The following is a 25,421-nucleotide window of genomic DNA, read 5'->3' on the forward strand; positions in this document are numbered from 1 at the left end:
GAATAGACTTTCATTCAGCAGGAAGTAAGACGAGTCTTATCTCTCATATGATCCCATATTTGGAATTTCTTCTACTAATTGTTGGCCCTGGAGCACCTATCCTGTACTTTCTGGTGATAACAAGATATCTTGGGGGGTTAGTAGGTCATATTGCTGAGTCACTTTGGGTTGATTTTCATGTTGTGCAAGAGTCATGAAATGGCTTGCCGTGGCCACGATCCAAAGAAATATTCAACTCCTTCCATGTGCTGGAGGGAGAGGAGGACTCTTTTATTCTCCTGCTGCAAGTTTGTAATTTGTTTTGTAGGCCTGTGCCTGAGTGCTTTAAGGACCAGGCCACAACCCTGGCTGAATTTATCTCTTCCATTGAATTCAAAAGTTTGGGTTGGATTGTACTCGGAGTTGCTTTCCTTTTTTAATTGTGGAGATAATATTGAAAGTCCTCACCATCCCTTTATTTGTATGCTACATTTCCACAAAAAATATTCCAAAAGCAGTTGATTTGTCTGAAATGTGGAAACTCTGAATTATTTTAAGGGCTGCCAATAAGGCAGAACAGCTTTAGAATTTTGTTCTGGATGTCATGTACCTAAGTGTGCTTGTGCGTGTGTTGGTTGGTTTGGTGGTGTTGTTTTTAAGTAAAGATTTCTTCAGCTAAACATTTGGATTAGTGAAGATATAATTGCAGCTAGGCATATTATCTTTAAAGAAAAGCCGAGAAGATGAATGACAAATACTCTGTATGAGCAATTCAGAAATATTTACGGTATGGCTTTGCTTTTGTTTGCCTTTCTTGTGGCTTAAAGATGCCATTGTGAGAAAAGAAACATGTGAGCAAAAAGCTGTTGGTTTGAACATTATGTCAGAAAATATCGAGAAATTGCAAGTTGCTACACAGATGTATAGATTTAATGAGATACCACAATGCCATTTATTTATGCTAAGGACTATGACACACATGGAACTGAAGAAAAGTTTGCATTCTGAACTATTTTATATTTTTTGCATTGCCATCTGTTACTACAGACAGAAAACTGCCATAGCAAGGAAGCCTGAAAGTTCCGGGCATAAATAAATAAAATAAAATGACAATTTATTTCCATATTTTCAATGTGTGATAGCTGGTGCATGTAAGGCCTAGTCCAGCCATCTGAAGTGGCCTTGGCTCAAAAGCAGGAGAAAACAGAAAACTGTAAGGTTTTCATCTGAAGATTTTGTAAGACGATACCAGATGAGTGTGAAATGTGTAACAACCCGCTTAATGTTGTGCGACTCTTACTGCAACAACTGCTCTCGAAATGTTGCTACTCTACGTTCCCGTATTCAGCTGCTGATCCCTGTACCTGCTTCCCTTCACACTCTCCCTCTTGGAACACTTTTTGTGCCGCCTACTATTACAGTAATCAAAGTTCAAAATGGCTTGATCCTGTCTGGGGGTTATTGTGACAATATAAAGAGCAAGTGGGTTGACTTTTGGCCTACTGCTAAACCCCAGTCTGGGGACAGGCTGACAAAGAAATGGTAAATGTCACACTTAAGTTCCCAAAAGACAGAGACAGAAAGGCAAAAGGGCCATGGAAAATCTGCTGGATCACATAACTGATTGCCCCAATCCAACTCTATTTACATGTTTGGCAAGACAACTAGCTGCACCAGAATGGAGATGTGCATTTAAATATGCATTTATCAATCCAGGTGAAAACAGGGCAGTGTGCATAGCGGGTACTGTAATTTGGATGTGCACCCTGAAGAAGGCTTAGATGGGCATCAGATCTGCCCATATCTGTTTAGTCAGGTGATACACATGACTGGGTGGGAAAAGGTGTTTATGCGTGTGGATCTCCTTCGCTGGAAAGAAATATGTACTGAATTAGGTGTTTGTGCCCCCCCTCGCTCAACTGCATGATCTTAATGATCTGACTCAGATTTGAAAACTGTGGCTTTTGAGTACCCTTTCTGATTTACCCTGGCTGTGTTACCGTAGGTACACATTCACCTCAGGAACACTTTTGCAGGATTAGTTGTGCTGGCCGCACACAATGGAATTCTACTTTACAGTGATATCTTAGGGTGGGGACCTTTATCTACCTCCAGTAGATCAGTGTCAAAAATTGACAAGATTCCTACACGGTTTGGGAAGCTGAAGTGTAGTCCTATATCACGCCTATCCAACATGGCGCTGTTCAGATGGTGCTTGACTATGACCATTGGCCATGTTGGAGTCCAATAACTTCTGGGGGGCACCATATTGACTATTCTAGCCTATCAGATTCAGTGCTATGCAGGAGGCCAGATATATCATCACTATGATGGATATGTTGGTGGAACACCACAAATAACAACAGCAGAGCACTATCTGTGACTGCAGCTGCAACAACTGTTGTGAAGAAAAACCCAGGCACTTTCCAGCTAGTTTTGCTTATTATTGTGTTAACTTTTTATATAGGGTATCTCATGTTACGTACCGTACTCCTTACGAATTCTTCAGGTTACAAGCTCCGCTGACCCGGAAGTAGATGCCCCTTGTTGCGAACTTTGCCCCGGGATGGTACAGCAAACTAAACATGACATAATAGGCATCACTGAAACCTGGTGGGATAAGTCCCACGATTGGAATGTAATAATGGGGGGATACAATCTATTTCAGAGAAACAGACCAGACAAGAAAGGAGGAGGAGTGGCGTTATATGTCAGGGATGTGTATACCTGTGAAGAGATCCAAGATTTAGATCCTCAAAGCCAAAGTGAGAGCATTTGGGTCAAAATTAAGGGAGAGAAGAATAACAGAGACCTCATTGTGGGAGTTTACTATAGACCCCCAAGCCAAACGGAGGACATAGATGATGCCTTCCTGGAACAGATGGCCAAGCATGCAAAAGGAAGGGAGATAGTAGTAATGGGGGATTTCAATTACCCAGATATTTGTTGGACGTCAAACTCAGCCAAGAGCATAAGGTCAAACAGATTCCTCACTGGCCTTGCAGACAACTTCATTGTCCAGAAAGTGGGAGAAGCAACAAGAGGAACAGCCATTTTAGATCTGGTCCTAACCAATGTTGATGACCTGGTTAGTGGGGTAGAAGTGGAAGGATCATTAGGCGCGAGTGATCATGCTCTTCTGAAGTTTACTATACAGCGGAAAGGAGCAGCCAAGCATACTAGGACTAAATTTCTTGACTTTAAGAAAGCCGACTTCATAAAACTTAGGGAAGTGCTGGGTGAGATCCCATGGACAACAATACTAAAAGGAAAGGGAGTTCATGATGGCTGGGAGTTTGTTAAGAGGGAGATAGTAAAAGCACAACTTCAGGCAATACCAATGAGACGGAAACATGGAAGGTGCCTAAAGAAGCCAGGGTGGCTATCTAAAGAACTTTTAACCGAATTAAGATTAAAAAAGGATGTGTACAAAAAATGGAAAAGGGGGGAAACCACCAAAGAGGAATTCAAGCAAATAGCCAGCACGTGTAGACACAGTCAGAAAAGCTAAAGCACAGAATGAACTCAGGCTTGCTAGAGAGGTTAAAAGCAACAAAAAAGGCTTTTATGGGTATGTTCGTAGCAAAAGGAAGAACAAAGAAACAGTGGGGTCACTCAGAGGAGAAGATGGTGAAATGCAAACAGGGGACACAGAAAGGGCTGAACTCCTCAATGCCTTCTTTGCCTCAGTCTTCTCCGATAAAGAAAACAATGCCCGACCTAAAGAATTTGGAGCAAATGATTCAGCAAAGGAAACACAGCCCAGAATAACTAAGGAGATAGTACAAGAATATTTGGCTAGTTTAGATGTATTCAAGTCTCCAGGGCCAGATGAACTGCATCCAAGAGTATTAAAAGAACTGGCAGATGTGATCTCAGAACCACTGGCAGTCATCTTTGAGAATTCCTGGAGAACAGGCGAAGTCCCGGCAGACTGGAAGAGGGCAAATGTTATCCCTATTTTCAAAAAGGGGAAAAGAGAGGACCCAAATAATTACCGCCCAGTCAGTCTGACATCAATAGCAGGGAAGATTCTGGAGCAGATCATTAAGCAAACAGTCTGTGAGCACCTAGAAAGGAATGCTGTGATCACCAATAGTCAGCATGGATTTCTGAAAAATAAGTCATGTCAGACTAACCTGATCTCGTTTTTTGACAGAATTACAAGCCTGGTAGATGAAGGGAACGCAGTGGATGTAGCCTACCTTGATTTCAGCAAGGCATTTGACAAGGTGCCCCATGATATTCTTGTAAAGAAGCTGGTAAAATGCGGTCTTGACTATGCTACCACTCAGTGGATTTGTAACTGGCTGACTGACCGAACCCAAAGGGTGCTCATCAATGGTTCCTCTTCATCCTGGAGAAGAGTGACTAGTGGGGTGCCACAGGGTTCTGTCTTGGGTTCTGTCTTATTCAACATCTTTATCAACGACTTGGATGATGGACTCAAGGGCATCCTGATCAAATTTGCAGATGACACCAAAGTGGGAGGGGTGGCTAACACCCCAGAGGACAGGATCACACTTCAAAACGACCTTGACAGATTAGAGAACTGGGCAAAAACAAACAAGATGAATTTTAACAGGGAGAAATGTAAAGTATTGCACTTGGGCAAAAAAAATGAGAGGCACAAATACAGGATGGGGGACACCTGGCTTGAGAGCAGTACATGTGAAAAGGATCTAGGAGTCTTGGTTGACCACAAACTTGACATGAGCCAACAGTGTGACGCGGCAGCTAAAAAAGCCAATGCAATTCTGGGCTGCATCAATAGGAGTATAGCATCTAGATCAAGGGAAGTAATAGTGCCACTGTATTCTGCTCTGGTCAGACCACACCTGGAGTACTGTGTCCAGTTCTGGGCACCACAATTCAAGAAGGACACTGACAAACTGGAACGTGTCCAGAGGAGGGCAACCAAAATGGACAAAGGCCTGGAAACAATGCCTTATGAGGAACGGCTAAGGGAGCTGGGCATGTTTAGCCTGGAGAAGAGGAGGTTAAGGGGTGATATGATAGCCATGTTCAAATATATAAAAGGATGTCACATAGAGGAGGGAGAAAGGTTGTTTTCTGCTGCTCCGGAGAAGCGGACACGGAGCAATGGATCCAAACTACAAGAAAGAAGATTCCACCTAAACATTAGGAAGAACTTCCTGACAGTAAGAGCTGTTCGACAGTGGAATTTGCTGCCAAGGAGTGTGGTGGAGTCTCCTACTTTGGAGGTCTTTAAGCAGAGGCTTGACAACCATATGTCAGGAGTGCTCTGATGGTGTTTCCTGCTTGGCAGGGGGTTGGACTCGATGGCCCTTGTGGTCTCTTCCAACTCTATGATTCTATGATTCTATGATTCTATGTGAGCGGAAGTTGAGCTCTGGCGGTGCGGCAGCAGGAGGTGCCATTAACAAAAGTGCGCCTCCCGTTACGAGCGGTTTCCGGTTACGAACGGACCACCGGAACGTATTAAGTATGTAACATGAGGTACCACTGTATTTACCATATTTTTTGCTCCATAAGACCACTTTTTTCCTCCTAAAAAGTAAGGGGTGCGTGCATCTTATGGAGTGAATGCAGGCTGTGCAGGTGCGCAGCGATCCCTCTTGCTCTTCTGGCTTAAGGGATAGCCACGCAAAGCCTCTTGAGTTCAGCCGGTGCGCTCCTCCCTCTTCGCTCAAGAGGCTTTGTGTTGCTTTCTTGTTTTCCTTCTCTAAAAACTAGGTGCGTCTTATGGTCGGGTGCGTTTTATAGAGCAAAAAATACAGTATGCTAAGGTTGTCAATGGATTAAAAAACAGTTTCATTGAACAAACATTTTACTTTTTAATTGACTAATCCAGAAGTTGTGGTGTGATTTTATTCTAAATTTAAAAGAAAATGAGCTGCCACTACATTGATTTGGAGCAGGCATCCCCAGCCTGCAGCCCTCCATATGTTTCGGCCATGATCCCTAGCTAACAGGACCAGTGGTCAGGGATGATGGGAACTGTAGTCCAAAACATCTGGAGGGCCAAAGGTTGGGGACGCCTGATTTGGAGCGTTGTCCCTGTTTCCCACTACTACATCCACCCTGGCCAACTTGTAATGGTATTAACAGTCCCTGAGGGAAGAACCTCAAGATTTCTTCAGTATTTATTTAGTGGGAGTATGGGTGCATTGCAACCTGTCCGTGTCTTCAGGAAGCAACCACGCTTTCCCTACTGATTGTATGTAACATTTCACAACAGAAAGAAATGTCAGTGGTCTTGAAGAGTTGGCTATGTATGCTTGATTTTTTTTTTAAAAAAGACTTTATCTAATCCAGGGGTGTCAAACTCAAATTCATCGGGGGCCGCATCAGCTTTTTGGTCACCCTCAAAGGGCCGGTTGTATCTGTAGGACTTTTTCAAATTATTTTTCCATAGGCACTGGTGTGTGTTGTCTTGAACCTATACACTATTTAATATACCTATTCCAGTACGATTTTAAATAAGAATAGAAGAAGAAATAATAATGATTTGTTTAAAAGATGACGAGATGGGCTTCCAGGCAGACTGGAGCTCCAATGGGGAGGAGACAGGAGCCTGTCCCAACAGAGCAGAGCAGAAGCAAATGTTGCCTCCCCCCGCCCTGCCGCCGCACTCAGGAGTTGGAGGATACGGAGCTGCAGTTTGGACAGCAGCAGTTTCTTCCCTGCAAGGGAGCCCCAGCGGCACTGCGGGCGCGGGTGGCCAGGATGTCCTGCTGGGGCCCCGAGCTGCTGCAGTTGCTCCCGGGGAGGGGGCTATCCGCCAAGTCCTCCGGCCCGGAGAAAGCCAATGTGTTGGCGTGGGGAGGGGGGCGGTGTTTCGTAGCCAGGCTCCCGCAGCCAAGTTGCTGGCAGGCTTCCACTTTGCTCCAGCCGCCCAGATGCCGGCGCAGTCCTCTTCAGGGTGGGAGGCGCCCGTGCTTTGTGGTGTGGCACACCGCCCGCCCGCCCGCCTCCCTCCACCCCACTCTGCGCAGCTGAACCGGCAGCAGCCTCGCCTCTCCCAGCCCAGCCGGGGCATGCTGCCTGCTGCAGGATCTGCGCCTGGTCCCCGCTCTCCACCTGCCTCTGCCGTTCCCTTCCCCGCCTGCCGGCCCCGCTATTTACCCACCAGAGCCACCCCCAGCCAGCCCCTGGCCCCGCCGCCCGCGCCCCCGGAATCTCCTCGCAAACTGCAGCACCGCAGTGGCCTCTATTTGCGGCCCGAGTGAGTGAGTGGTGTCCCAAGCGTGGCTCTTGCTCCCTGCCCTCGCTGCCAGCCTCTGCGGCTTTCTTGGGCTCCAAAAGTTGCCGCGCGCACGACCCGCCCCCTTGAGCAGCCGCGCCTGGGAGGCTCCGAGGGGCGGAGGCAGCCGGCTCCGAGCTCGGCTTCGCGGGACTGCCTCTTCCGCAGCGAGCCCGGACTGGACCGAGCGAGCAGAAAGCCTCTTTGCCCGGCCCGCGAGGAGGCGAAAGTTGCGGGACCGGCCAGTAGGCAGCGCCGTTGGGGTGCGTTGGTTGGAGCCCTATCTGCAAGCAGGCAGGGAAGGCTGTTCACGTGGGTCACTTTTTAGAAAGGCAGAGAGCCTCCGCCAGAGTGCAGACCCTAAAATCTGGGTCGGGACCAGTAAAAAGGACGAGAAGCTCGCTTCCTCGCCCTTGATGCCACGGGCCACATGACGAGGTCTGGCGGGCCGGATTCGGCCTGTGGGCCTTGTGTTTGACACCCGTGATCTAATCTGTTTGATTTCAACAACTGCAGTCCAATTTCAAATATCTCATGTTTAGGAAGTGTGATTGCATTGGGCGTGCTGAAGTAGCTTAGAGGATTTATGGATGAAATTTAAATTCTAGACCTGTTCCAATCTGCATTCAGAATGGGATTTAGAATAGAGATTAGTTTATTGGCTCTGGGGGCAGAGATGAGCATCATTTGGAGCTTGGCAGGAGAAGTCTAACTGTGAAATTCCTTGCTTTGGAAGAGGTGGAGTTTGCACACTTTTTCTGAGCTCCATATCATAGTCCGTTCACTGAAGAACAAACGTGGAACTGAGAAGGGAAAAAGATGATCTGCTGCTTACTGGAAAGACAGTTTAGGTTGTGAATTAATAGGGAAGAATGTAGCAATGAGAAAACATAGGATTACATTTTAAGTTCTCACTAAATTGGGTTAGAACAAAAGAGTCCAACTTTAGACTACAGTATTCATATGACTTAATTTCACTCTCTCACTAGATAATGCCACTCCTTGTTTACCGTATTTTTTGCTCTATAAGACTCACTTTTCCCCTCCTATAAAAGTAAGGGGAAATGTGTGTGCGTCTTATGGAGCAAATGCAGGCTGCGCAGCTATCCCAGAAGCCAGAACAGCAAGAGGGATTGCTGCTTTCACTGTGAAGCGATCCCTCTTGCTGTTCTGGCTTCTGATATTCAGAATATTTTTTTTCTTGTTTTCCTCCTCCAAAAACTAGGTGCGTCTTGTGGTCTGGTGCGTCTTATAGAGCGAAAAATACGGTATTTTGAGGACCTTCTGACTGCAAGTGTTTTGGGATGGTTCCAATTAACTAGGTTCAGAGTGCTCAGCCGTTCTGCTGTGCTTTGGGAAGGGGAACCTGTGCGGCTCTCTATTGTTACTATAGTTCCCATTAGCCCAACTAGAATGGCCAGTGGTCAGGGATGATGGGAGTACGGCAACAATGAAATACATCTTAGGTCTCTAAATGTCTGTTGTGGCCTTTGCATTTATCTATGAGTTCCGTTTGGGTTTCTATATTCTATAGATTCTATATTCTATATAAGTAATAATAAATTAGACATCTCTATTTTCATTGGAGAAATGTTGGAGTGTATGAGGTAGGTCAGGCATGTCCAACAGGTAGTTCATGATCTACTAGTAGATCACTGGACGTCTGCAGTAGATCACTGGTAGATCATTGGCTTCCCCCAAAGAAGCTGAACAACAGTGGCTCCCCTAAAAAAACCCTCAACATTTTACCTCCTCCCTGAAAAAATGCAACAACTTGACCTGAACCTCAAAAAAGTAGGTAGATCACTGCCAGTTTTTAATTCCGTGAGTAGATTGCAGTCTCTTGGGAGTTGGCCACCCCTGGTCTAGGTGTAAATCCTGTCATTTCCCCCCACAGCTATCTCCTTGGCAGTTACCACCTTTACAGCTTTGTCTCAAATCAGATCCCTATCTGTCAGTAATTGGTTCTGGGTTTTAATACTACCAGCTCCACAAACAAATCTGCCTCTTAATATGTCCTCCAGAACATTCCCAAAAGAACAGTGTTCAGTGAGTTTATTGAAATCAGGCCTATTCTCTTTCTGCTATGGAATTTGAAGCATTCCACAATTGTACTTGGCTTTGGACAACAGTTTTCAGACAAGAACTTTTGCACCTCTGCCAAACTTTTATCCCCTGGCTATTGTGGCTGCAATAAACTTCTCAAAGGGGAATATGTTTTCCTGCCACATACACTGAGAAGTATGGCTCTTTGCTTGTCTCCATCAATGATTTCATTAGCCAGAAAATGATGGCCTCATCTCCCCATTGCTGCCATTCCCATTCTCTGGATTAAATTCCTTGTTTTTTCCATAGGATGACACAGTCAGATTTTCTCACTGCTATCATTAATTTAATTCAAAAGAAGGCAGAGTTTACTCACTTTTGCAGGACCCAGATCACAGGTTATTTGTTAAAGAGCCAGCAAGCACATAACTGAATAGGGAAATGGAGGAAACCACAAGAAGAGTCTGAGAGTGGGGTCTTTAACACAAACCAAATATTGGAAAGACTAACCCTATCATTTCCCTGTTAGTAATTTTGTTGTTGTTGTTTAGTCATTTAGTCTTTGTGACCCCCTGGACCAGAGCAGGCCAGGCACTTCTGTCTTCCACTGCCTCCCGCAGTTTGGTCAAACTCATGCTGGTAGCTTCGAGAACACTGTCCCACCATCTCGTCCTCTGTCATCCTCTTCTCCTTGTGTCCTCAAACTTTCCCAACATCAGGATCTTTTCCAGGGAGTCTTCTCTTCTCATGAGGTGTTAGTAATTTTAGACAACTTTTTAGTGTTTTTGTTTTTTGATGCAACTGATAATTAGATACTTATGGGCTGGCAAGAGTGGCTACGGATAGGATGTTGGCAGTTCTACTCCTAACTGATGGATCAATCACAATGGATAGTATTGGATAATTGCTGTTTTACTTGATGGCAGTGCTTCTCAACCCAAATGCTATGGCTGCCAAGCGGGGGCAGCCTCCACTTGCCCCCACCACCCGCTAGCCGTGCCATAGCATTTTGGCGGGAAGAAAGCCAGCACCAGAAATCCCTTGCATGCTGAGTAGAGGTGGCCAGGAGACAGATAAGTTTTGGGGGGAGTGGAAGCAAGGGTGGTGTTGGAGGAAATTAGAAAGTAAAACGAAAGGTTAATATTTATTGTTAAAATAAATAGAGAGCTAGGCAAGGAATAGAAAGGAAGGTGATAAGAGGGGAAAGCTGTTATAGGGAAGAGAAATGCATAGAAGGACCAGTTATGTCACACTCTGCTGCCACCTGCCACCATTTTGTGACTGGCTCTGTGGCTGCCCTACATCACCCATTTGCGACTGGTGGGCCTCAGTAATGTTCAGATGTCCTAGAGGTAGAGAGTTTGAGAGCTCCTCCTCATGAGATTTGTACTGTGGGTTTCTGCAAAGTACCACAAGCAGAGGCTGGGCAACTGTTATCTGTTAGGAATGCTCTAGCCTGGATTTTCTACCTCTAGCAAGGGATTAGACTGGATGTCCAGGCATAGGCAAACTCGGCCCTCCAGATGTTTTGGGACTACAACTCCCTTCATCCCTGACCACCGGTTCTGTTAGCTAGGGATGATGGGAGTTGTAGTCCCAAAACAGCTGGAGGGCCGAGTTCGCCTATGCCTGCTCTATAGTTATGAGGTTCAGTCATGTTTGTAGTGGCTTTTAACATCTACATGCAGCCACTGAGAGCAAGTTGTCCTGAATTTTAGACAGAACTTTTATGTTATGTTATTTTTTCGTTTACATTAGACTCAGGAGCAGCACTTACTTCTCTGAATAAGTGCTTGAATTCTGTTATGGGATGGATGAAAATTAAAAACGTGGCCTTGATACCCTGTTTAGCATCATGAATGTTTCCCCTGGTTGTTCACACAACACTCTAACCCAAAATTTAGTTGAGTGAGGCAGCACAAATGCAGCATCATACTTTTATTTGTCTGCAGCCTTTCCATAGTTAAAAGCTTGCTCATGACAAGATTCACATAATAACAAAAAATGTCATAAATAATAAATAAAACACAACAAAAAGTGCACAACAAAATTGAAACATTTCCACATAAATCATAAGATATAAAAATACAAAAAGTATCAATAACAGCAACCCCCCTATCCCCAGCCCAGCCCAAGAGTCTGTTCAGCAGCCTCAGCTTTTGTAGTTTTGAGTCAGTAAGGGCCCCCCCAGACCAGGTGGGAAAAGGCCAGCCATATCTTCCAGAACTTACAGATAAGAAAGGTCTGGGCCACTGGCGAGAAACGTCCAGCCCCTTTACTTATCCCCTGCTCATTCTTGCTGCTACCCCAAGCTACGCCAAGCCAAACTCTGAACTATGACTTGAGCCAAGGTTTGTTCTTTGTTACAGCTCATCATTAAAAACAAGCATGGGGCGGGGGCTGCATGCACACTATACATTTAAAGCACTTTGCTTCCCCAAATAATCCTGGGAACTGTGGTTACCTCTCACAAAGCTACCATTCTCAGCACCCTTAACTACAGTTCCTAGGATGCTTTGGGGGAAGTCATATGCTTTAAATGCATGGTGTGGGTTTGGACAACACTCTAAGACAAACTGTGGCTTTGCTCAAGCAAAGCGGCAGCAGAAAGGACCACCGGCAGCGCCTCTCCTTGAGCCTGCATGTTCACCCAGTCCCAGTAGGTGTGAACCAGGCCATTGTGTGGCCTTGAGTTAGTCACGGTCTCACACCTCCTCCTCCTCCTTCTTCCTCTTCTTCTTCTTCCTCTTCTTCAACCAAACAGGGTCAACCAGATAATAATGAGTGCAACAAAATTCACATGTTTAGGGAGTAAATCCCATTGAGTTCAATGGGGCTTATTTCCAGGTAAGCATTGATAGAATTGTATCCTGAATGTAAAGACTATAACTCTAGTCTTGATCCAGCCACAGTTGAGCACAGTGACTTCCCAGTGATTCAGTAGATGCTAAAATCTCCCCCATCTCCACCAGATGATGCCCAAAGTGCTTAGTAGCTGTACCTCAAATAAATAAGACCCTCGTCTCTCTCTCTTTCTCTGTGTGTGTGCCTGTGTGTGTATGAAGTAATGCTAAGGCAGAGGGAATTCCCTAAGCAGCAGGGCTACTTGTCAAGAGCTGAGGAGATCCCTGCTGTAGCAGCATTTCCCTCCTTGGAGACCTGCAATTCTTCTCTTAGTCCCAGATGGAGAGGAAATCTTCACACAGCAACAAGCTCTAATGGCAGGTTCCTGACAATGGTAAGGACTGAGAAAGGGGAGGATGGACATTTTTAAAACTGTGTGCACAACTTTGCTTAGTGACCAAGGTGATTTGCAGTGGAGCATGAGACCAGGCAGTTTTTATTCCTCAAGCGTGTGGGAGTCTTACAATGCACTGCGTTCAAACAATCTGTGTGTGTGAAAGGCTGTACTTCAAAGCTAACTGGCAATCTTTTGTTTTGCTGGTTTTTACAAGCGGATCCAACTGGATTCTCGCCAGGGTTCAGAAGGGAGCGCTTAATATCACAGGTGAAGTCAAGATGCTGCTGCTAATACACTTTTCATGTCAGCTCTGTTGTCAGCAGGGCTTCCTCTTCTGAAAATCAAACCTTTTGTTATTTAAGGAAGGAGTCAGATGCCCCCACCCCAACCTCATTTGTTAAATAACAAAAAGTTTGGGAACAACGTTGGGAGCAAAATACAAATGTATGTTCCCATACATTTGGTGTAAAAGGCTTTAAGAGTCCAACAGCCCCTCTCCTACACCTGCATCTTGTTTTTATTTATTGGGGCAGCTGGGGTTGGGCTGGGGAAACTTCTCTAATAGTTCAAGTCCAGTACAGGAAGAGAGTTCAGCTTTGAGTGATGCTACATATTTCCTATGGGAGAGGCCGCCATGTGCTTTGGGTGCAGCAGGTTCACTTAAAAGAGGTTCAGAACGGCTTTTCTGTCTGAAACCTTGTAGTCATGCCTCTATCATCTATTGGCCACTGCTAGCCAGAGTAGATACTTTGGGGCTAGCTGGACCGATGATCTGGCCCCATATAAGGCAGCTTCCTATGTGGTCAAGGGGAGCCTTCACACAATTACTGTCCTAGGCAGCACAGCACTGGGGCAGGAGATACCAATGGGTGGGAGAGCGCTTGCTGGTCCTGTCTAGCTCCTGTGTCTAGTTGGCCAATTCAAACACTAGAGCAGAGGGGTCTTGTAATTCTGAATTGCTCAGAGCCTTGACATGCCTTGATGACATCTTGCTGACCATAACTTTGACTGCTATGGGATAGAGACTTATCACCATTGTTCTTTGTAAAGCAATATGTACACAGATGGTGCTGAAATTCTTTTTTTATTTGTGTATTTATTACATTCCTATTCTGCCCTTCATCTCAGAATAATAATAGCTAACAATGAGCATTAATATTATATAGCAACAACTGCTTCTTGGGGGTCTGCTGTGTCAGTTCTTGACTTGCTTACATGACTATGCACACAATGTGTTCCACATTTGCTGATTTGTATTTCTGTTTCCTGATTGGTTGGGCCACTATAGCAGATCAGCAAACTTTCAAGTTAAACAAAGGTTGCAGGAAATGGAAGACGTCCTGTGAACCTTTTTGAAATTAGTATTTAAAACTAACACAGCAGTATTGTTGCTCTTTATTACAGTCGCTAATGAAACAAAAGTTAATTTTCTTAATGTGCTATTTATTTATTCGCAGCAAATTCCATAAAGCTAGAAATGCAAAGTGATGATGAGGATTCTGACAGGAAGCCCCTGAGGCGGGAAGATGGGATCAGGGGTCATAATGAAGGGAGCAGCTTGGAAGAGCCCCTTACTGAGAACCACGAGATGGTGGAGAACAGAAAAATTCAGGAGCTGTCAGGCGAGGGAGGAATCCGGCTTCCGAATGGTAAACTGAAATGTGACGTCTGTGGCATGGTTTGCATTGGGCCCAATGTGCTTATGGTACATAAAAGGAGTCACACTGGTAAGCAGCTGAAAGAAAACGTGATGACTGCCTTTGGCATCTGATGTTGATATTACCTGACATCTGTTCTCTTGCATTTCTTGATTCACCAATGATAATCAAGTGCAGTAAGGAATATATTCAAAAATCCTTTCAAAATATGTCAGTCTGTTGACTAATTGGGGAGAATGTTAATAGCACAGATTTCTAGACTTACCTACTTCACGGTAATGAATGCATTTGAGAGAAAAAAATTCCCCTGCCAAGTGTCCTTCACTGTGAAGGGACATCCTAAGCCATCTCTTTAAAAGTTGACCTCCCTTTTTTCAGTAGCTTTACAAAGCCCTCACCTCCTGTTTCTCAAGCCATTTAGCTCACACCAAAGTGTAAATAAGAGTATTTGCTAAAATCAGGACATCTCTCACATGGCAAAGTGACTGGCCTTCATATTGGCTAGGTCTTTCAGTAGCTATCAGCCAAGATACCAACTATTAGTTTCCATGTTTGGAGGTGTCTGAATACACTGGAGAACCCAGTGGATGGCTTGAAATTATGTTGGACTCAACAATTCATATTTGTGAAAAGCCTACTAAAAATGAAAATTGTACATTGGCCAAAGAGCACCTGCTTGCCTCTGTTGTTTTTCCCATTTTGTTTGACTAAAGCCTTTTGTAAGCTCACCCCCTCCCCAAACTTCCAGGGAAGTAGCATGACCGTGGCTGCTTCCTAGATCACATAAACATGCCCGGCATCATCAGTATCAGCTTCTAGGGGCCAGCGAAGACATTCCTGTTCACCCAGGCACTTGGCTCTTATTTAGGGTAGGCTAGCCAGGATTGCTGTTCATCTTCTAGTAGGGTAGGGTAGGATCTGTCCTTTTTGTTTTATTGAAGGATGAGCACTTTAAGTCAATAGTATTATTTTATATTTCTGATGTATTTAAAATTTTGTATTATGTATGCTTTTGTAATTGTAAGTCACCTCGAGACATTTACTGCAGTAAGCGAGGAGAAAATGCAATGAATAATGAGACTATTAAGTGTGGAGCCCTAAGGAATAAGGTCGGTCATGAAATACCTCTCACTGGTGTCAAAGGCCAGGGTAAAGAGGTGTGTCTTCAGCATATATGAAAGCTGTATGATGAAGGGGCCAGATGTGCTTCTTTGGGGAAAGAATTCCACAGCTTAGGGGCTGCCACAGCAAATGCCACTCCTGAATCACCAAGGGCTGTTGAACTCCCAAGAGAGCCCCCTTCTAAATGCACACTGCTATTGATAAAAGCAACCAGGTTGCTGGGTTTCAGTTGTGTTTAGGTGTGTCTGCTGAGTGAGAGTTCTGTAATTGGGTTTAATCCAAAACATACTTCCATGGAAGTGTGTTCTATTAGTGTTGGTGGAATTTACATACTGGTAGATGCGCTCAGAACTGCAACCTTCGTTTTGAGCTCTGCGGGCACTGCAGTATAAAACATAGGTTGGATAGTGTGGGTGTTCAGTCTGCCCCCCAAAGTCGACATATTCCCAGTATGACTTTCAGAATAGCATTTGTCTAACGGTAAATCCAAACCTGGAAAAACTGATTTCTAAGGTAGGGCAGAAGTGGTTCAGATATGTTGAATAGAAATAGCTGATTATGACATCCTTGGGAGGCTCCCCTCCCTTTTTTATGCATTAAAAATAAATAGTTTGCTTGTTTAATAAGAAGCAACAACTTTCGTATTGTTCAAAGTCCTGCACCCAAACAGAAGCAGGGGGGTCTTGGAAAGTGGCTCCTGCCTGGCTCTCCCTAACTGAGTAGCTAGAAGACAAAACCGCTCCCAGTCTCTTGAGTGTTGGTGGGGTGGCATATGCACTGCCGTGAGCTCCTTGGCACCTAACTTGTGATATGACCTGGCAGCACTTAGCATCTGAAAAAACCCTGTTCATAAATCTACATGATATAGCCTGAGGCATGACTACATATAGGATTCAGAAATAATTAGCAAAGGGGAGCAGGAGGCAAGGAAGAAGAACAATTACAAAAATGAAAAAGGTTGGGGGTGATAATAGTAGGGACATGAGAAAAAACAAGTTGGGAAAATCCTGTTAAAAACTCATTGTCTTCAACAAGGTGCAACCAGGGTGCGACTGGTGCAAACGAGGAAGGTCCACCTCTCAGTATTAGGGCTCGTGCTTTGCATGCAGAAAGATTCAGTTCTTGACATCTCAGGAAGCAGAGCTAGCGGAAAACTCTGCCTGAGAGCGTGGAGAGCTGTTGCCTTTCAGAAAGGTAACGCTGGGCTAGAATTACCGATGGTCTGACTCAGAATAAGGCAATTTCCTATGTTTTAAGGGGCATGTGTGTGTGTGTGTGTGTGTGTGTGTGTGTGTGTGTGTGTACATAGAGTGGGAGTGTAAAGTACCTGACCCTGAACTGAACATGGAGGTAAATCACAGGTATTATTATTATTTGATTTATTACAGTGGCAGTAAATACAGAGACAATTTGGACATTTTACACTTTAGGCACTGCAGAGTTGTTCTCTCTCCACCTCCACCCTCCGCCCCATAGCATTGTGACCCAAAAAAGAAAGAGAAAGAGATTACATAAGACACTGTCCTTTTGTTAGAGCCATTAGAGTTCCTATATTGAGGAATAGTGCTTGTTCCCTCTCTGAAAAAAGGCAGTGATGCAGTGGCTATTCAGATGTTCTCAAGCATATAGAAATGACTTCTCTTTCTGTGTGTAGCTTTGTTCTCTACTTTGGTTGACCCCAGATGTTGCTTAGCTATTTTATTATATGGAAGTTTCCTTTTTTGTGGGGGAGCCGGGGGAGGTTTTCCGGTAGAAATGGTACCTATAAAAGGTAAAGCTGAATCTCCAACGTGGGATAATCATGTTATTACCTCTAATAGGACAGTTGTAAGGATCACTCAGGCAGAGTCTACGCATGACATAGAATGTGGTGATGGAGTTGTCAGGAGGTAGAATAGACTTGTACGACTTCAAAAAGCAATTGTGATTCCTTAAAAAAACGACCCCTATAAGAAAAAACACTGCACAATTAAAAACCAGTACGTACAATTGTTTCTACTCAGTCTACTCCATTTCTTACTTGTAGGGAGTAACTCTACCTAGTGGAACATTCAGAAATGGTATTCACCCCACTCCACAGTTTGAAGTGGTACAGCCCATTTTACCACCTCTTTTGACCTGGCCTGAAATAATTCAAATGCTTTGAATCTTCTAAAACACTGGATATGTTATTTTGATGCATTAAAATCTCCTTGCAAATAAGCACCAAAAAACATACTTCTAACCCTGTAAGTCTGTGGTGCATCAAACAGCATGAGAATAAAAACTGAGAGGTGCAGAGGGGAGGAAGAGCTTAACTTTATTTAAAAAATAAATAAAAATACCCTACCTCATCTGCTGGATACAGTTCTTGTGATGTAAGAGGCACAGAGTAAGCAGATAAGTAAGCAGCAATTGTGACTGGGAAGTATAATTAGCTGGCTAGCCTTTTTGGGAATGATATTAATGTGCACCATGAATTACTTCTTGGCCTTTTGTGAAACTGTTCCATACCACAAAACTTGGCTGCCAAACCCTACAAAATAGTTTGTCTAAATAGATATGTGTTGGTGCGTATCCAAGCATAGTATTTCATTCTTTTTAAAAAGGAAGCTCACTAAAAGCATTGCCTAGCAGACTCAGAACTGTGTAGATGTTTGAAGCTCCCAGTCATCTGATGCTCAGATTCAGGGGGGCAGAGAATGGAGCATGGGAGGGGAAGGAGTGGTGCCTGGAGCATCTGGGGGAGGAAAACTGCTGAGGGGCCAGGTGGGTTGATGCAGATAATTGTTCCTGGTGGCGGAAAAAACCTGAATGTGTTTCGGGTCTCATTCTGGAGGCGTGAGGGCCATGTGTGTGTAATGAATAGCAGAAACTCCCAAGCTATGCAGCTTAGACCCCTTCACCCTCATTCAGGTCCTTCAGCCTAAGATTTCACTCCTCCATCTAAAAAAGCCCTTGGGAACAGGCTAAATTTCAGACTGTAACTTCTAACCCTACTGTACACAGGGGAGAGGGGCAAACGCAAAGAGGACAGGTCTCCTGTGCCTTTGATGGTTGTGCAGATGAGGGAACTAAAGCAGGAACTAAACCAGTGGCCCTCCAGATATCAGAGGACTACCATTCACATCATCTCCATTTCTTGCCACGCTGGCCGTGCTGGCTGGGACTGATGGGAGCTGAAGTCCAACAATATCTGGAGGACCAGAACTTCCCTACTCCTGTTGTAGGGGGACTTACAGCAGGAGTGGCTGTTCCTGGCTCTTAGCCAGAGATTTTGTGAGGTGAGAGCCACTAGGGGCAGAGAGTAATTACAGAACAGGCAGGCCATAAAAGCAGATATCCTAACATACATGGAATTTATTTAATCCTTGATTTTTTTTAAAAAAGTAAAAAATTAAAGCTTAAGGTTGAGCAGGAGCCTGAAATATCTTGAAACTACATTCTCATGAATGCTACTCATGAAGATGAGGAATAGTTATGAGAAAGGAGGCTCCCGAAAAGACCCGTGTACACTCCTAGTTAGCTTTTTGAACCTTCCACCTTGCTCTTCATTTTATAAGGCTTTAGGTACATATGTAGGTACAAAAAACAATCTTATACCTTGATCACCTTATACCATAAACCAAATCAAGTGATAATGCTTCTTCTGGACTGTACTAGTTCAGCCCACAGGTTGGGGCCAGGAGGAGATGGCATGTTTGAATTCTGTCCCATAGGGGTAAATCCCTCTTTCTGAATAGTGAACTGAAATGTTAGGAAGAAAGATTCAGCTTGTTGTTTTCTGTAGGTGGTGTGGGGTTGTTGTTTGTTTGTTTGTTTGTGTTTGTGTTGTTTTGAGAACATGCAAACTCACAGTGACCCTGAGCCTCCAATGCAACCCATAATGGTAATTTCTGAAAAGATTACCTTTTTTATTCATTTGAATCTGTAAATTGGTCTTAATTTGGCCTTATTGTCTAGGTGCAACACCTGAATTGTGCATAATGAAGTTGTGGCCGAGGGAAGGTTATAACACAACACATTTTAATCTTTAGGACGCTATAAATATTATTTCTGGGTTTTGACTGTAACTTACGAATGTTTCACAAATTCTAAACTGATTTCCTGATTGTGAGCTTTGGAAACATCTAAGGTCTGGGATTCCTCCCCATTTCCCAAGTGGGATTGTAAAAATCAGGGGTCATTTGGGCTGAGGCCTAAGATTCTCTGTTCAGTGGATTTGTGCTCCATATGTGAGACAAATCAGCACACACACACACACACACACACACACACACACACACACCCCAAACACACACACTGTTCTATTAAGAAACTGGTGCACAGGATGGTAATTCACAAGAAGGCTTATAAGAAAAATCGAAAACTTGTATAACATAATATGATCTCAAAAACCTATCTAAAATTGGCAAGACCTTTCCTTCCCCCTTTTCTTGCTTTTTCTTCTTTAAAACTACTACTCCCAGCAAAGGGCTTTTAATCCATTTATCATTTCCAAAATGCTTTGACGTAGCCTTTACAATCATTGATCATGAAATGCAAGCTTTCTGTGGACCATCATTCATCAAAGAAGTTTTATTTACAGAAGGATGTGAAACTGTAGACAACATGTAAAACTGCTGTTCTATAGTTTGTTTCACAGGAGTACCAAATCAGATTTGCCACTTTTCAACTTAACTTCTTGGTTACTCGAAGACTTGCATTGCACAGCCTACTTTATAGAATTTTTCATGATTGCAATAGCCAGGTAATCAGGTAATATTGTCACTGAATACTTAAGGTACTCTTTGGCCTAGTTCTCACAGAGGTGGTCTGTGCATAAGGACTGTGTCATATGCAGATGAGGACTCATGTGACTGAATACTGTTTCATGTAAAACATGTCTCTGCACACAGAAAACTAGGGTTTGAAGAAGTCTGGTCTGGACCCTTCTCCCTCACATGCTAGTTTTCTACATTGTGGGTGTTGGGTGGGTGTGTTAACGAGCATTCAACTCTGTGTGAGCCACAGCTGTAGCTTGAAGTGCTACAGCCTGGACTCAGATTTTGTTCATCGGTGAGAATCAGGCTTTTGTTGTGGAGCTTATAGAAGAGATTTCTGGGCGCCAGTTTGGCGACCACAGTTAAAAAACTTCTGCCATAGTTCATAGTCAGTGCCATTTCCATTTTCCCTGTGTGTGTTTCTCCTTCTTGCATACAGGGGCAAATTGTTGTGAGAGCAAGCTGCAGGCAAGCAATGTACGGTAGTTGAGATCAGAGGAGCATAGAATTATAGCATTGGAAAGGACACCAAGGGCCATCTAGCTCAACCCCCCACAATGACATTCCATTGTGACGACTGAAACCTAGACTTAAGGTGTCATTGGCACCTAGCTTATATTTCTAACACTGATTCTATGAAAGTTTATGCAAAGCTATGTGCATCACTTGCTCTAACACTACTTCAGGTGGATCATTATTTTAGCAAGGGCAAATAGTTTCACTAGATTCAGAAGATATGGAAGGTAGTACTCAGGATGGGTGCTGCACAGACTGCCTGATCAGGGCATGAAACAAATCAGCACAGGAAATCTGAAGGCCTGGTTTAGCCTGGCTAGCCTTCCCTGGTCAGCAGGGCTTGATGTGAACCAGGGTTTAGACAAAGGATGTATTCCAGTACCAAGGCTTGGAATATACGAGGCAGCTATAGAAGGAAATGAATCTGAGCCTATGCAGTCTTTACTTCCCCACCCACTAATGATAGCACCCACCCACCCACCCTCACATTGATATGGGCTTTAGGGTTTAGAGGGCCTCAGGGTCAAGATGAATCTCACTTCAGATTTCCCTGGTCTGCTCAGCACAACATGATGCTTCCCAGTTCAGATCTTCTAGGCAAGTATAAAGGTTTCCCTTTGAAGGCAAATGTGCACTATCAGGGTATGAGTGTTGGAAACCTGATTGAGAATATTAAAGCATTAATCCACTTGCTCAGTTAAGCTCATTAATCTCCCTATTAAGGTAGTTTTAAATGACTATTCTGCAGATGACATATGTGAGAAGGGGGAAATGATGGGGATGACTCTGACATGAGTAATTAAAGCATTCTGTCAGATGAGAGGGAAAGCTGGCTACCCTGAAAGTTCCAACTGAGGTAGAATAATGAATACTGACTCTGGAATTTGTTGAATTTAAAAGTTTTTAAGATCTACATTTACAATTTAGCTTTAACTTTTAAGAACTAAGCTCAATCCTAGGCTCAATGTCTACTCAGAAGTAAGTCCCATGGAGTTATATGTGTATGTGTGTAAAATTGTAGCTGAATTCTGCCACTTTTTAAACAATAATCAGGGCTTTACTGCTCAGAAACTTGAAGGTGCTTCATTGTTAGCCTACCCAGCTACGGAGCTGCTTTAAATGTAATCAACCCAACAATAAGCAGAAATGTTGCCACCTTCTGTTCCTGAGTTCAGCATCTATTCGCTTGTCAAATACCTTGTGGCATTGTTGTGTGTGAGAGAGACTTCTTTGGCAATGTGCGGGCTGCACTTTACATGTTATCTGTGTATAAGAAAAATGTAGTCTTTATAGAGAAAAATGTCCATCAGCTGCAATATAATGCAAGCACGACTGTTATATGGAACAACTTAATTGCCATATTTATGAAGTCAATACAGGAAATCCCTCATGTGTGCTTTAGACAGTGGGCAGATCCACACCGTACATTTAAAGCACATGACTGAGCACAAAGAATCATGGAACTGTGGTTTATAGCTGTGAGAGGGACACTACTGTTCGCAGGATTCTTTCGGGGAACTGATATGCTTTAAATGAGCACTCATAGTTCTTTAAATGTATGGTGTGGCTCTGCCCATTGTGGTATACTTGCGTTTGTCCGAATACATATATAAAGCCTTGCAGCTTGTAGTCAGGATGCTTGAAAGACGTTCCCTCCCCTTGTACTCCCAAATGATCCATGTGCTCTGCAGGCGGGGCTTCTTGCGCAATCCATTTTATCAGGGTGTCTGCTCTGCACAGTCTAGGAATCTGGCCTTTAGTGTTGTGGTACCAACCCTTGGAATTCACACCTGTTAAATATTAGTGTCCGTAGTCTCTTTGGTGCTTTCTGAATGCCTTCCTTTCCCAACAAGCTTTTTTAAAGTAGAGTTCTTTCCTTATCTGTATTGGAATTGTTTGTAGATATTTTATTTGTTTTACTATTTCTGTGTTTGCTGCCCTGAACTCCTTTGGGAGGAAGGGCAGAATACAAATTTTTATAAATAAACCAATGGCTGCTTATTCTGCTGATCACATGTGGTCTAAATGAGTATGGGTGGGTGGGACTGCATAATTATTTGGTAGCCCCAGCTATGGTGATAAAACATAAATGGTGGCCACAGAAGTGTCCCACATCAGTGTATTCCTGTTTTGTTGACCTCCCTGGTCTCCCAAAACACAAAGCGGAATGAAGACGGTGGAGCAAAGAGAGACAAGATGAAGGAGCATTAGGTTGCTGGGGAAGGATCAGGGGGGAGGAGCCTTAGAGAGTGGGGACCTTCAGTCCTTGCAACTGCCTCATTGGGGCAAGACCTGCTGGGAAGAGTTGCTGTGATCACTAGGCCTGAACTGTTTTGGTTTCTTTGAATGAAAAGTTAGCTTCACTGACACCGGGTGTTTTATTGCTGACCTGCTCCTGACTCCAGCTCCTGACACTATATTTGGAGAAGATCCGTTAAAAAGCAGCAGTACCAAAATGAATTATTGTGAAAATAAGAAATGGGTGTGTGATTTGGTCCTCACCCAGGGTGCCATATTACCAAAGTGTGCGCCTGCTGCTGCTGAAAGTTTTTCTCTACTATTATGTAGCATTTCAGGAGGGGTAGATTCAAAGCTTTCCTGGATTTCATTGTCTCAGATGTTATATTTATGAGAGCACCCTTGTTTGAATATTGGGAGATTGAGCATGTATATTTGTTGGCCATGGTTTCTCAGACCTTTTCTCCGTTGTCTTCTCCATTGCAGGTGAACGTCCCTTTCACTGTAACCAATGTGGAGCTTCCTTCACACAGAAGGGGAATCTACTGAGGCACATCAAATTACACTCTGGGGAGAAACCGTTCAAATGTCCCTTCTGTAGCTATGCTTGCCGTAGAAGGGATGCCCTCACAGGACACCTCAGGACACACTCAGGTGAGTCTACAATGCCTCCTCTTTAACTGCAGTGCTTTTGAAAGCACTGAACATACATCACTAGCTACCTTATAGTGAGTTATTATCTATATTGACTGACAGTGTCTGTTCAGGATTTCCGTCAGGATTCTCTTTCACAGTGGCCTGGATTGCTGAGTTACTGAAATGGCAGTTCCCCGTGTGTTGGGGGTGGATCTTGCCCACATCCACTGCCTGCAATCCTTTTAGGCCAGAAATGCCAGGGATTGAATCTGGCCAAGGTGTGGCTTTCACCTTTTACCTGTGGCTCCTTTGTCCTACTGATATGCTTACTGATCTAGAGGCAGACAGGTGTCATTTATGTATTTGTTACAAAAAAGCAAGCACTGCTTCTTGGCGAGAGCACAAAGGGAGCAAGAAGGGACTCTGCGTGAAGGCAAATGGCTTATCCATCCCTCAGCTTATTAAGCCAATATATGGTTTTCTGAGTGTGACTAAAATTTCCACAGTCTTCAATGCTGCAAAAACTGTATTTCTGTTCCCTTCACACATAAATTGCACAGGCACAATAATGGATCCACCAAATTATGATGTCAGCTTAATGGTTCCAAGGAAAATTGATTCCATTAGGCCAAAGGACTTCTATGGATATTCTTGACAAGCTTTCTGTGCCCCACCCCCGACCCCATGGTTCCAGGCCTGGATAATGTCAACCAGATTTTTTTTTGTAACTTCAGCACTTCAGGTATTAAGCCCACCATTATCTGTGATTCAGTAATCCCCAAGTATCAGAAAAACGCAGAGGTCCAAAACCTTCCCAAGCTAGTTTTTCTGATCTGTCCTACAACTATGAGGTTATTGATGTGTATGCAAGATGTAAGACACAACTGTTAGGTGTTGGAAACTTGACTAGGTATTTCAAATTACTGTTGAAGAACTAGAAATAGAATATTGTGAGTGTTCTTTATGTTTTAAGAAATGGAAAGTCTTCAGAAGATTCCCCACTAGATGTGGAAAGTCATAAACCAAACCCCAGCCGTTTAACCCTAAAGATCTGTTTCGTACAGCTAAGATAGAGAATACCTTTAAGGAGCGCCTCTAGCAAGTGTAGGTTGGACCCTCTGTCTTCTAGATCACTTTGTCACTGATAATGATAAACATTTGTTTTAAAATAGAAATAATGTTTTAAGTTTTAACATCATAGGAAACCATGGTATTTACATCATAGGAAAAAGTTACGAAGCTTTGCAGGAAGAAATAAATCATCTAAGCAACAGACTACTCAGGTGCAGGTGTATATTCCAGTACACAGGGGATAACATCATCATAACAAAACAGTTGGCCTCTGTTGCCTTTTGATTTTGAACTTTCATCCTAAACTGGCACAGAGAATGTATTTTCTTGTATCAGAAGTTGAACGTCAAATTACCATGGTCCAGTTTCTGCTTGCAAAAAGGTACACCTAGCGATAATTACCTAATTCCTTTCTCTTCTGATCTTGCTGTTTACAATTAACTCACCACAATCATGTTTAAAAGTGCCTGCTACTCAGAATAACACTTCATGCATTTGATGAAGTGGACTAGTCCATGAAAGCTTAAGCTATAATAAATAAGTTAGTCTTTACGGTGCCGCAATACTGCTGTGTTTGCTTCAAGAGACCAGCACAGGACCCCTTCTAGAAATTGTTTTTCTTGGGTAGATTCCACATCTAACATTTTGAATAGGTGTTAAAATAGGTAGCATTTTCTCTCACTATGGGAAACTATTCCACTACATTCCTTTCTTCATTATATCTTTGTCATGGATTCTGCTCCATACTGATCAGAGCAGACCTCTGTAAAACCATAAACATGATGCAGCGTTCCCCAAAAAACAACTCAGAGGTAATCAACTTCATTCAGCAGAGTTTATTACTGAAGGTAAATGAGTATAACAGTCAGAAATCAAATTCTTCAGGATTGGCACAGTCCATAAGAAATCCAGTTGCATCAGACTTAATTTAAACTTCAGTAAGA

At 43.6% G+C, this 25,421-nt stretch overlaps 1 protein-coding gene across 6 annotated transcripts in view; it reads left to right on the forward strand.

Moving 5' to 3' along the window:
- The window catches only part of IKZF2 (IKAROS family zinc finger 2), a 110,193-nt gene that overhangs the window by 49,994 nt on the left and 34,778 nt on the right, over positions 1–25,421 (forward strand). For 4 of the 6 annotated variants that reach the window (XM_082228159.1, XM_082228160.1, XM_082228158.1 and 1 more), the window contains exons 4-5: positions 13,952–14,221; positions 23,257–23,424. In XM_082228159.1, coding sequence (XP_082084285.1) covers positions 13,952–14,221; positions 23,257–23,424 — 438 coding nt within the window. The remainder of the gene's footprint in view (positions 1–13,951; positions 14,222–23,256; positions 23,425–25,421) is intronic. The other 2 variants (XM_082228161.1, XM_082228163.1) reach the window with 1 other exon arrangement.

Source organism: Podarcis vaucheri, assembly GCF_965113315.1.
Source record: "Podarcis vaucheri genome assembly, chromosome: 1".
In the NCBI taxonomy this organism is placed as follows: domain Eukaryota; kingdom Metazoa; phylum Chordata; class Lepidosauria; order Squamata; family Lacertidae; genus Podarcis; species Podarcis vaucheri.